This window comes from Porites lutea, chromosome 14, assembly GCF_958299795.1.
Source record: "Porites lutea chromosome 14, jaPorLute2.1, whole genome shotgun sequence".
NCBI classification, from domain to species: domain Eukaryota; kingdom Metazoa; phylum Cnidaria; class Anthozoa; order Scleractinia; family Poritidae; genus Porites; species Porites lutea.
The window spans coordinates 10214717-10227257 of record NC_133214.1 but is presented as its reverse complement, the minus strand read 5'-3'; the positions used below and the strand labels follow the sequence as shown (position 1 = coordinate 10227257).

General features: G+C 36.5%; 1 protein-coding gene across 1 annotated transcript in view; it reads right to left on the bottom strand.

Moving 5' to 3' along the window:
- LOC140924336 (cilia- and flagella-associated protein 61-like) overlaps positions 1-12541 on the bottom strand; it is a 47818-nt gene that overhangs the window by 34531 nt on the left and 746 nt on the right. Inside the window, exons 3-15 of the mRNA XM_073374365.1 lie at positions 11976-12126; positions 11354-11430; positions 10604-10671; positions 9962-10088; positions 8675-8742; positions 7622-7686; positions 4737-4863; positions 3829-3913; positions 2731-2776; positions 2557-2636; positions 1180-1219; positions 688-756; positions 72-142 (exon numbers count right to left, since the gene is read on the bottom strand). Of these exons, the coding sequence (XP_073230466.1) occupies positions 72-142; positions 688-756; positions 1180-1219; positions 2557-2636; positions 2731-2776; positions 3829-3913; positions 4737-4863; positions 7622-7686; positions 8675-8742; positions 9962-10088; positions 10604-10671; positions 11354-11430; positions 11976-12126 (1074 nt within the window). The remainder of the gene's footprint in view (positions 1-71; positions 143-687; positions 757-1179; positions 1220-2556; positions 2637-2730; positions 2777-3828; positions 3914-4736; positions 4864-7621; positions 7687-8674; positions 8743-9961; positions 10089-10603; positions 10672-11353; positions 11431-11975; positions 12127-12541) is intronic.

The window sequence follows — 12541 nt, the reverse complement described above, 5'->3', positions numbered from 1 at the left end:
GCAGTAATGTTTTACATGTATGGTAGTTGCGATGGTGTTTATAAGAGGCAAAAGCAAAAAGAAAAGCTTACTCAATGAGTCCCCATCTGTGAAAGATATAAAGTTCCTGGGACAAAGTACTGTATTTTCTTGGAGTTACTCTCTAAAACAAAATGAAATAACTGCCTGTCAGATTGAGTAATTTAAAAAAGGTTTTGATCAACTTCAGCAAAAAAATAGGGAAATTCAAATAACGCTTAAGAGAAGGTTTGACTGCTTTTATCAACTCTGACGCAACGGCATTTGTACTAAGGTGTCGTGATCAAACGTTGTTCTTAGCTCCACTATAAACTGTACGTAAATCCTCAAGGGCCGGTTATTTAAGCGAAGTTAAGCCAGTGTTTAACAAAACCGCGTTTTAAGACATTTTTTTTATTTTGCCCAACGTTTTGATCTAAGCACCGTTTATCACGAATACTTTCTTGAAAGCATATAGCATATCCTCTCTTCTTAAAATAACCCTTTTACATGTAGAAAGAGATCTGGAGGTTCAATGATTTCTTACACTGCGTCCAAAGTTAGTCTTTGTATACGACCCAAAGTGTTTTCACTCACTTAACTGATCAATTATGTGAGTTGAATTCAGACTATACCAATGTTATCAATGATAAGACCTATAATCATTCCAAATAAACAAAAACAACTTACTACAAAAGACTGTAGAAGAGGGAATTCTGGTACTAGGTGAGGCATTGTCAGAATGCAGTAATCTTTGTCCTAAGAAAATTAATCTTGTGTCAGTCAGTTATTGTCCTTAACTACATGTACGATCTATCAACTCTACAAAAATAAACTTGCCCTTGCACTATTATATATCTTTCAGCTTGTGGTACAGTAAATGCTTCATAACCTTTTCATTCTTAACCTACATTGCGACCAGTTTCGGGGGCGTGAGACACGTATGAATCTAACAAAATTCAACCAAATGGAGATGAAAGAACGCCACGTTTATCGCACTACCTGCTTTGCCCAGTCTTCCTCTGATTTTTTTTCTATAAAATCCAAAATGATGGACATCACCTGGAGACACTGTGCACTCGTTATCCGCCTCCCCCCCCCCCCCCCACCCCCCCGCAAAAAAGATGTGCTTTTTCATCAAACTAAGATATCATTGTTTAATTCTTCTTGTCTTTTACTTACAGGAAACAAATCAAACACAGCTGGAAGAAAGTCTGTAGACCTGAAAAACAAAACAAAACAAACAAATGCACTCAACTTAATTCAGGATTTTGGACTTTCTCCTGGTCAAAGAGCCCCGACACGTGATGTGATTACGCTACACATAAGGTGTTCACGCCTTACTTCAGTTGGTGAGGGCACAAACTTTCTATTCACCATACAAACGTCTACAAAATCGCGACGTTGCATAGCTATGTCTACGTTATTTTTCAACAAAACACTTACAAAAGGTGCGTTCCTTTCGGTGAACCCGAAAAGGGATTTTAGAACTTAAAACGGATTTCGCGTTCCTTTCGGCAAATCCAAATCCGTATTTTTGATCCGGCGAATCCTCTATGAAAAAGGATTTATTGGACTTGAAATCTGAATAATCCAAATCCAGATTGACGGATTAGTGATCTACGCTGTTCCATTCACAGTGGATCCGAAATTAGTCAGATGATGCCAGCGGTACTTCCAGATGAAATATACTCGTTGGGTTTCCTCGTTACTGCCATTTGCCGTAAATATCTGAAAACACTGGGAGATTGTTCCTGGTACAGTAAAATATCCATGTACTAACCATTTGTCGCTAAAGATTGCTTAAAAACACAAATAAGTAAAAGGGACAAATGAACCGTTATCTATATACAAACTCGCTTATAGACGCGATAGGCACTGGATCGTGTTACAAAAAAAAAAATCCCAGTTACGAAACTGAAACGACAACGGCTTTAGCCAATTTTCAACTTCAACGCGCTTCTTTCTTGATCTGCTTATGTTCCATCGTCGCTTTTCGAATTGCCGACCACAAAATTCTGCACCCTATAATCCCATAATTTGACAAACAGTAGAAAACACGTCATTTCTTGAAAAGCTGTCATACATATTGCACGCGTTTGCGAAAGGTTACCAAGGTTACAAATCCAATTTTGGATTTCACGTTCCTTTCGACCGCGAAATCCGGCAAATCTAGGACCGAAAATCCGTTTTTGGATACGAACACACCCATACTTGGCAACTTTACTGATTTTAAGACGTTCTTTCCATACGCGTTGACGGATTTTGCTAACCAGTCCCAGTCAAAAGTTAAAAACAACGTGGACGGGTCTATTTCATAGAATACCTCCCTGAGGTACTCCCTGACACTAGATTTAATATTCATTCCCTACAAGACAATTACCTTAAATACAATAAATCATATCATATGTCTTTGCTTCTGTAAATATGCAAAACATAGGTACCGAAAGGGCAAATTTTGAAAGAAACTCCTCTCCCTCTAAAGCAAAATTACACAATGTGAAGCCCTGTAAAGCAATCCAATAACCTAAAGACATCCAATGTAATCTTGTCACCAACCTCATTTCGTGTTTTTCATCAATACAGAACAACTGGATACAAAATGCACTTGCTTCACCAGAGCTTGATTCCTTTGCCTGCTGTAGATCAGTAAAAAAATGAATTTAAAAAACAATATGTGGGGAATCAAATCAACCATCGAGTAGACAGGGAAACCTTCTTTTAAAAATTTACCTTAACATCTTCAGCTACTCTATCTTCAATCACTGAGTCTGTTGGTCTGGTGTAAAAAGGTGGATGTAATTCAAATTAAAAAATTATTTAAAAAGAAGTTGGTAAACTTGGACTTCAATAGTTAAATAGCAAAATACTGTGAATAAGGTCATGACCTACAGCTTATCTTTTTAAATTTCAAGACAAGTGAAATTCAGTTAGACTCAGAAGAAAATGTAATAAAATAATATACCACAGTCAGATAATGGCTAAGTTATGAACAGTGAAGCTAAAGCCTCCATTCAGATCAAAGCTTAAACATGCTTAAAAGCTCTTTTAAATTTGTTTTCTTAGTAGAAGCTGCATGCTTACTGTACTTCTAGCAACTGTAAATTTGGCGCAATTACGTAATGTGTTAAAGTTCATCATTCATCAGGTTTTTGCTTTCTTGTGGAAATAAGGGCTAACGTTCATAATCTTTTTTGAATAAGGAAGTACATGTAGTCAATAAAATTGTGGAACAACATGACCATAGCTACAAATAAATGGCTGAATTGACCCAGCAAAAGTCAGAACTGGTGGGCTGGACCTAGAGTGAGTATCAAGCATTTCTGGGGGAAAAGGAGAAGAGAGAAACGAGAATGGAAGACAGTGAAAGGAGAAAAATGCCCTTTCTCTCTCTCTCTTTCCCCCTCCCCCTCTAAAATCTCCTCTTCCCTAATCCCTTATGAAAGAATGATACTCGGGCCAGGCTAGACTTTCTCGAAGCCTGTTTCCCGTTTCTGCTTGTTTGGTGGTCTGTTGATTTATGTTGCTTATCTCAGTTGCAACTTTGTCGCTCACTTTCACTCACTTGAGGTTGGCACTCATGCAACCAGTTATTTGTTCAATTTTGTGCATGATATTTCAGAACAGGACTGACCTGGCTTGATAGTTTGGATAAATGATTAAACTGTCTGGCCAATCAACTTTGAGTAATATAAAGTATGCTAAGTAAGGTACAGTGTATGTGAGCTTTAACAATGATGATGATTGGTCATTGTTACTAATACTTGTTATACTCAGCAGTTACATGTGTGTACAAAATAAAGACAATCAAAATTCACTGCAGCAGCTTACTTCAGTGTTTGCTCATCCGTCGGTGTTGGTGTTGCTTCTTTCTCTTCCGATGGGTTTGGGCTAGTTGATTTCACAGGACTTAAAACTAAAGAAAAAAAGCAGAGAAAAAAATCCCATTTTTACAAGATTAAATGTGACAAAAAGAAACTGTGAAGAAGCTACTTAGTAGACCTACATGACTTTTATATTCTTACATGTAACGAACAGTGTAGGACCAATGAAGTACAAATGACTTGTAAGGGTCAGGTTGTTTAATAGTGTGGAGTGCAGCACTATGGAATACCCACATATTACCTTAACAGCCGTTAAACTAAATAGGAAGGTGTGAACTGGACAGAATGCACACATAAGGTCACTGGGATCTACATGTATGTCCCCTAAAGAACAGAAGCTTAGATGTTTTGACATCTCCATTGAATACTGATAAAAAGAATGAAGAGGCTAGCTTAACATCACCAGACTTCCAATGCAATGATCACTGAACTGAGACAATTAATAATAAATTAATCACAAGCCCAAAATTAGAAGGGCATTCTACAATGAAATAAGACAATTGAAAAACTCTCAGTAATAGTTAACCACCATGATTGGTCAGTTTTGCAAGTTGCATTCTCCTATACAGTTTCTTTTCCCACATGCCCAATTAACTTCATTGATATAATCACTATCTTACTAGCCTTAGGCAACTTGGATTAACTATACTTGCACGACTACATGGTCCTTACTTACAGTAACCACTTGAAACTCAGTTACACTATAGCCTGAGGTACACATGTACATGAACAATTCGATGAGAAAAAGGTGAAATATTACATGTATTGTAGGCAAGTTTAAGTTACTGGGTGACTTTTATTAATTTTTTATTTAGTCTTGTGACAAGTGAATATGTCTAATGTTTTTTCATGTACCTCTGGGTGGTGTTTGGCCTTGGAACTTTTGCAAACCATTAAAAGGTTTCAAGTCAAAACAGTTACTAAGCAACTCTACATCCACAGTTGAACAAACACTCATAAATCCAACTGCTGTGCCTTTCACCTGCAGAAGAATAAACAAGGCAATTTAAAATTGTTTAGGACTATACAGGTGGTTGTTGAGTTTGAATGACCTACACTGTACATTTACACTCTGATTTAACCATTAACCACTCTTAACCACCGGTCACAGTGCTTGTGGATAATCATAAACAATAAAAAGTAGATAATAGGGCCATTTATAAGAGGAAAAATAAGACGCATCTTACATAAGACGCGTCTTAAATAAGACGCGAACTGTACCATTTATACGAGCATGTCTTATCTAATAAGACGCGTCTTAGCTAAGCTGCGTCTTATTTTAGACGAAATGTGCCGTTTATACGGAAAGTTCGCGTCTTATTTAAGACGCGTCTTATGTAAGACGCATCTTATTTTTCCTCGTATAAATGGCCCTAATATTACATACTGCCAACTTACAGTCCACGTAGTGTTGAGCTTCTACTTAATACTACAGCTTAATACATGTACATGTACGGTTTAGGGCAGCTCTTGATGTACAGTACTACAGGGTTCGCAAATACGCCAAATTTGGCGTATTTTTACGCCAAAATTGTTCAGATGACTCCACTGAGGTTACGGAGGGAGTCACTTCGACTCCAGAAATTTTCGGTAACAAACAGGGAGCCACTTTGACTCCAGAGGGTAAATTACGATCAAAGTTTACTCGATGACCACCATCAGGGATTTGCGCTTTCCAGGTCAGCGGACCGCCACAGCTACTTCGTGTATCCCTCACGATAGTGTATACATGCCAGGACCACGTACTGGAAAGTCTGAAAATGGCTTTTTTCATTGTGATACTCAACTCCAAATATTCTAAAATGACTCCAAAATTTGTGAAGCAGAAGTCATACTGACTCCTGCACTCATCAATAAAATTTGCAAACCCTGAGTACACGTAAGATGGGTACTGATATAGCAGTATAGGCAGGGGAGCTTCTATGTGTAATTCACAGGAGATGTTTGACAGCACTTTTAACAAGTGTAATGTACACGAGTGTACAAGCTGCAACTCAACAGTTTCTATACATGTAAGGCATGTCCTCCAGAATATGTACACAGCAGAAATACTACATGTGTATTAATTAATGCTTCTAGTAAGTATTCCTATTGGACGTCATTATGTTGATCATCAGTATTTATAAAACTGTGCAGTCCCAGTAAGGAAGTCCTCTTTTCAGTCCACGTAAGGCAGCCACTAATACGCAGTGCATTTTAGGCAGAGCAGCATGCATGAGTACAAAAAGGCAGCTTCCTATTGACATCCATAAGACACCATAGCAACAACTGTATGTACAGTAGTCGTAAGGTAGCTGCTACTTAATTATGTAGTAACACAGTCCAAGTAGGGAAACTTGTAATCAGTGTCTAATATTAAATGTCTGGGAGCCAAAGCACACACCAAAAGCAAGAAATGACTGTGCACACTACATGTGTGTAACCACAGAGGTTTCATAAATACATCTAGCTGACAGGGTCTGGAAGAGTATTTTAGGGATCCAGGATTTGACCAAAATTCGGTGCAGGAATCTGAATCTTAATAAGAAACAGGATTTTTCAGCTACCCAGGAAGTGGGATTCACCAACATTATTTTAAGCACGTGATGTGGGACTTTTTACTTTAATGTTGGGAATTCGGGAAATCATGTATATTTGAGTGGCAAATGTGAATCAACCAGGCATGCATTACATATAAGTGATCTGTCTTCTTTCAACCCAAACTGTAGGGCTTTAGTGTTAGTTACTTATTTTTATTTCATTGTTTTTGGAAACAAAAGAGGAATCCAGGAAACAGATGAAAAAATAGCAGAATGCAGGATTTTCCTGAAAAAGGTGCGGAAATGCGGTGTCTCCTTAAATTTTAGCTCAGTAGGTAAGGGACCATTCTTGATGAGTAAGGCCAAAAATACAATGTATGCACCATAGGTTTTCGCATTCATGAAGGATTTTATTTTCGAACATCCTGTCAACCAATTGACTGAAAAGTATTTTAAACACCTCAAAACAAAGAATTTTATGAATAAAGGCTGCCTTTGTGGCTAGGGTCAATTTAGTAACACTAAGTCGCAGAAGTCGCAAACTTTTCCTGCTGGTCGAGAAAGTCAAGAATTGGGAAAGAAGCCCACAAAAAAATTGTTAGCCTGCAGTGCTTTTAAAGGTACCAGCCAGCATTCAAATAAAGTAATCAGAGAGAATAGCTGTGTACTTTTTTTTGTTTTTCCATATTTACTTCCTTTTCAATTGAGGATTGGCAGGGATCACAAATTGCAAATTTAGTTACTACTTATTTAATTTTAGTAACACTTCAAGTGTTGCTTCAAGTGGTAAGTTTCACTGGTTAACGCCTGCTAAGGAGAACACTAATCAGGACCCTTCCTCCAGACCCTGTTTTGATTAATAGTGGTCTGATTAACAGCTGGAAAGTTCTGAATAGCTACTGGCAGCTGGCAGCTGGCAGCTGGCAGCTGGTGAGTTCTGACAAATGGTAAGTGCCCTTAGTTATGGAATACCTGTAATTTTCAAGACCAAAAAAAAATAAGAATTGGTGGATTAGTTGCACTGTTGCCTGAAATCATGCACAAATCATTTATTTCTTTGTCTTATTAATATTCCAGTTTTTTTGATTTAGCTTAGTTTTAAGCCAAAATAACTACTCAAAGAACCAAGTTTTTCACAAATAGACAACTGAGTTGAGTCAGCTACATGGATTTCAGCGAACATCATCCCATACAAACTTCCCTTTTCTAACTCTAACTTACATCTGCAACAACACATTTATTTTTCTCATCTTGCGCTTCTATGAGTTCTGCTAAGAAGAAGTCACCTGAAAGATAAAGTGTTTCTTGTTAGAAAAAGATAAAAACAACAAGCTCAAGCCAGATACATGTACATGCACAGTATATTGCCATCATTATCCAAGAAATAATTTTGTGATTTGTTTAGTATCTCTTTTTACCAGCACAATAAAAATAAAAATTGTATATCATTCTGTAATGCACTAAAGTAAAAAAAAAAAGTCACTGAAGTATTTAACTTGTTGGTTTCTCTGTAACAAGAAAAGAAATCCATGTACATTTACTTCTGGAGGATGGTCCCCCTTTATCATCAAGGTTTGTTTGGTTTCCCAGACAAAACAATAATATATAATATTTCTTCAAGTTCCCGTCTATCAAATATTTTGTCCTCAACATATACTGTAGCAAACAATTTAAGCTCACACCCAACTCTTTTGAAATGTATTTGCCTCACTCCTAGCACCTCAACACCCCTATGGTCAAATTATCGGGGGTGGTCTAGTAGTTTTTATTCTATAATGACAGAGATTATTACAATTATGAAAATTACAATAGACCTTTTTACCGATACGGCGGCCATATTGAATTAACTCGATTTAAGGAGTATTATAGGATGCCCAGGGGGCATGAGCACATTTTGTTTGTATTTACGAGCGTTTTTCGTGGCATTTTTTCTCAAAATTTTGTTAGAATAAGATTGTAATGGGAAAAAGATCGTTGTGCCGTTTTTGGATGTAATAATGATCACCTTTTTCCCGAAAAATATACAGTGAAAGACCATATTTCTAATACTAAGCTAGAAAAAGGCGATGATTATTACATCCAAACACAGCACAATTATCTTTTTTCCCATTACAATCTTATTCTAAGAAAATTTTAAGAAAAAATGTCCCGAAAGGCGCTCGTACAAACAAACGAAATGTGCTCATGCCCCCTGGGCATCCTATAATACTCCTTAAATCAAATTAATTCAATATGGCCGCCGTATCGGTAAAAAGGTCTATTGTGTAAGCATACCATAAGTAGAAGTGAGCACATCACTTTGTCGATTGAAAATCGGTGTAAGGTCATCATGATCCTCAACCCTGTTAGTGAAAAAAAAATGTTTCATGGAATGTTACTTCCTTGCCCTCTCTTCCTCCCCAAATAAAATTAATTATTTGTACATGTGTGCTAAAATAAAATACCTTACACCTGCTGCTAAGCCTCTCTGTATACATATTTGCACAACTTTAATAACAGTTGTATAGTTGAGTGCAATCACTTTATGATCTTACATTTTTGTTGAATTTCCTAAGAATGATCTTTTTTACCACTGAGTATTACAGACATTATTTATCACTTACTGGCCACTGAAAACTTACCTTTTGTGTTCTGTGCATAATATTTTTAAGGAGAATAAGATAATATTAAAAGGTTGACCAAATCTTTACATATTTCTATGGAAATTTAAACCAGTGTTAATGTCTAAATTTATTTTAGATTTTTGAGAAAAATGCATAACATAGGCAAAAAGGCGAATTGCAAGTGTTGTGGTTCATAAAACAGTTATAGCTTTGTTTGGGTCTCAATAATTTTCCACCATCTCCTAACCCTGTAATTATAATACCTCATTTCCTCGAATAATAGCCGGGGGGCGATTATTTCTTTTTTCCCACAAAAAGAGGGTGATTATTCGAGGGAAGGGGATTATTTGAGGGAAGCAATTATTTCAAATATTGCAGCTCACTGGAGGTTGTGCCCTAATATTTTGTTATATTATGCCATTAAATAAAAAAATAATCACATCAAATTAACTGAACATGGGCTTTTTATGTGTTCCAAATTTAGTTCCTTGATTAATTTTCATAGCTTGAATCGTCATTAATCAGTTTTGCTGGATCACATTGCACTTACACCTGACAGGGAGGAGATAAAAGGAAGATAAGATGGTGAGAGGAGCGGAGGGGAGGCGATTATTTTAAATATTTCCATCCAACTGGGGGGCGATTTCATTAATAGAGGGAAGTGATTACTTGAGGGACAGCTATTATTTGAGGAAATATGGTATTTGCGGCTTCACAAAAAGTTAAAAATCTGAATACATAAGGCATTTTCTGGCTGTTCACTTTGCAATTGGTAACAATGGGAAACAATGGGTGTACAAAGACAAATTTATGCAGAATAATTTGCAATGTCATGACAGTACATTCAACACTGCTGCATAAAAATGTATGTATTTTTTCATTTTGATCTACGACCATGTACATGAAACAATAGTATAACGAAACACTGTACTGTAATAACATTTTAACAAGACCTTACCTTGCTGGTCTTATGTGTAATTTGGCACAATGATCATGGCGATAACACACTTGAAGCTCAACATTCAATTTCCCAGTAAAACTTTCCTTGAATGCCATTGGTTTAAACAACTCAGTCAAAGTTGATCCTAAGAAAAGGAATAACTAGTCAATAGTGAATAAAAGTAGTGTAGTGAGAGGGCCTTAAAAGCTGGGACATAAGATCAATGAAATGGCAACAAACAACGGTGCATGGTTTTTAAACTGTGACCACAGCAATGTAGGCAAGCACAAATAGAGCAGTTCAACACCAGTGGAGACATATTGTCACAGTCCTCAGACCTCAATAAACAAAACAACAAGTTTTGTACATGTACATGTACCCCAGTGATCCCACTAAGAGCGATATGATGACCCAATATGAATGCAGGACACGTGTGTCCATTGGTTGGACTTGTTTCTTGATTGTTGCGAGTTCAAATCTTAGTCATTCTTAAAAAAGCCATTTGGTTGCTTCCTGCCAGTAGGGGTTTTGAATCTTGTGTCTGTAAATACATGTAAGCTAGCCAGAAAAGCTTAGTGTACTTTTGCCATGAAAAAAATCTTTTTATGATTTACCATTGAATAGGATACATGGACATGATTGAACAATCTCCTCACTGACCTCTTTCAACACCTCTTGGCACAACAAGGAAGATGTAGTGAAGAAAAGGAACAGCGTTGAATACAGTCCTTACAAAAACATACAAAAAGGAAAAAATGTAAATAGCTGTAGGCTGTATGTATTCAACTAGAAATATGTCAGTACTACATGAACAATGTACATAACAACAAATCTAGTTCATTCACGTTCATCACTGTCCATGGAATTTGGCTGGGCAAATGTGTCATTGTCAACAAGGTACAATTTTTGCAATATCTATTAGCTTTTCCTTAAAATGTAACTCTTTCTTTGCACAATACATACATACATACATACTTTATTTAAGGTATCATAAGAAATAGACGACACAAATAATACCCTAAAAAGGAAGTTTAAGAGGTTAACCCTATGTAAATAAACTTCCAAAAATAAAAATTAAAAATATGTGTTTTTGAATAAAATCTAAGATCTAAGATGCATGTTAGAGCTTACAATCTAAGATCATCAGCAGCACCATGAGTCAGGCACTTTTCAGCACCCACAAGCAGGAATTGGAAAATCATTGCAATTAAACACATTTTTTGTAGTATCAAGAAGTATTTAATGAAAAACATATGGTTGAATCTCTTACACGTATACTAAGCCATTATTTTGTATTTTATCTTTTTATTAATATCCAACAAATTGCACTGTCATGTACATCAGCACATTGTAAATTTTCTTTACCTGAACAACAAACACAAACATAACACTTGCATACATTGTACCTACCTAATAATTTCTGTTGCACAGCCAAATGCAAAGTCTGACTTGGCTACAAAGTAGTTCATGAAGAGGTTGTTCAATGGCTAGAAGAAGAAAGTAGCAAAAACTTTTCGTTGGGCAACCAATTTCCTAGAGTTAAACTTGGTGAAAATTGATTAAGAAGACTTTTTATGCAAAAAAGGAGTATACAATTGGTCAAAGGAACACATAAGTTACTAGTTTTGTCTCATTTCTTGCCAGACGTTGTCTAAGATATGAAGTTATACATGTAACTTTGAAGTTCAGTTTGGATCTGTGGCACTCTTGTCAACTAAATGCTGAACATTGTGTTGTATGAATCAAACAATGTACTCAGCAAACCAAGCTTGACACATTGACAAAGTTTTGGTCCAGAACTATTTCTTTTTTAACAAACAATGCTAAGGGGACACGGGCAAAAGATTTGCATAAGGTGTGTTTTCACACTCACCCACAAATATAAAAATACATTGATCATTGGTGCTAACAGGCAAAATCACTGGCAGGCATTAATTATTTTGTTGTCATTATACAATCATGTACGTGTAACTTTCTAAATTCTCTTTAATATTGTTGATTATTTTTACAGAACTTGTGTAGTGATACTTACATTGCATTTGTCAGAGTCATATTTTGAGTGCAACCAATCTTCCCACTTGCTTTGGTCCACACTTGGCAGATTGGGATAATCAAAGAATGCAGCATGCCCCATGACATCATTATTTGCATTAACCAATGTCACAGCCAAACTGGCCTTTTCACTTCATAATAAAAAAAAATAACTTGTTACTTTGTGTGATGAAACAAGGAAAGTCACCTAATGTTTGGCACTGACAAACAGGATGTACATAATACACACTTTCAACATTCTTCCAGTCATAGCAAGCTTGGTGTCTGCTAAAAGGACTGTTGTGGTCTTTTTTGGTAGCTTTACCCATCCTCCTCTCCCTGGATTCTTTTGTTAAGGCCCCCCTGTTTTTTTCTAAATAAATGTATGGCCCAAACGTTTGTGCAGACATTGAGTGTTTTAATTGTTACAATAGTAATGAATGAACTTTACGACTTCTGAGGATGTCAGAAGGGGTGCAGGGACGTCTGAAGAAAAGCCCAGTCATTAAATCAAGGATAACTTGGGGCTTTATTCCACCCACCCCTTCAATTTATTGGTGACAGGGG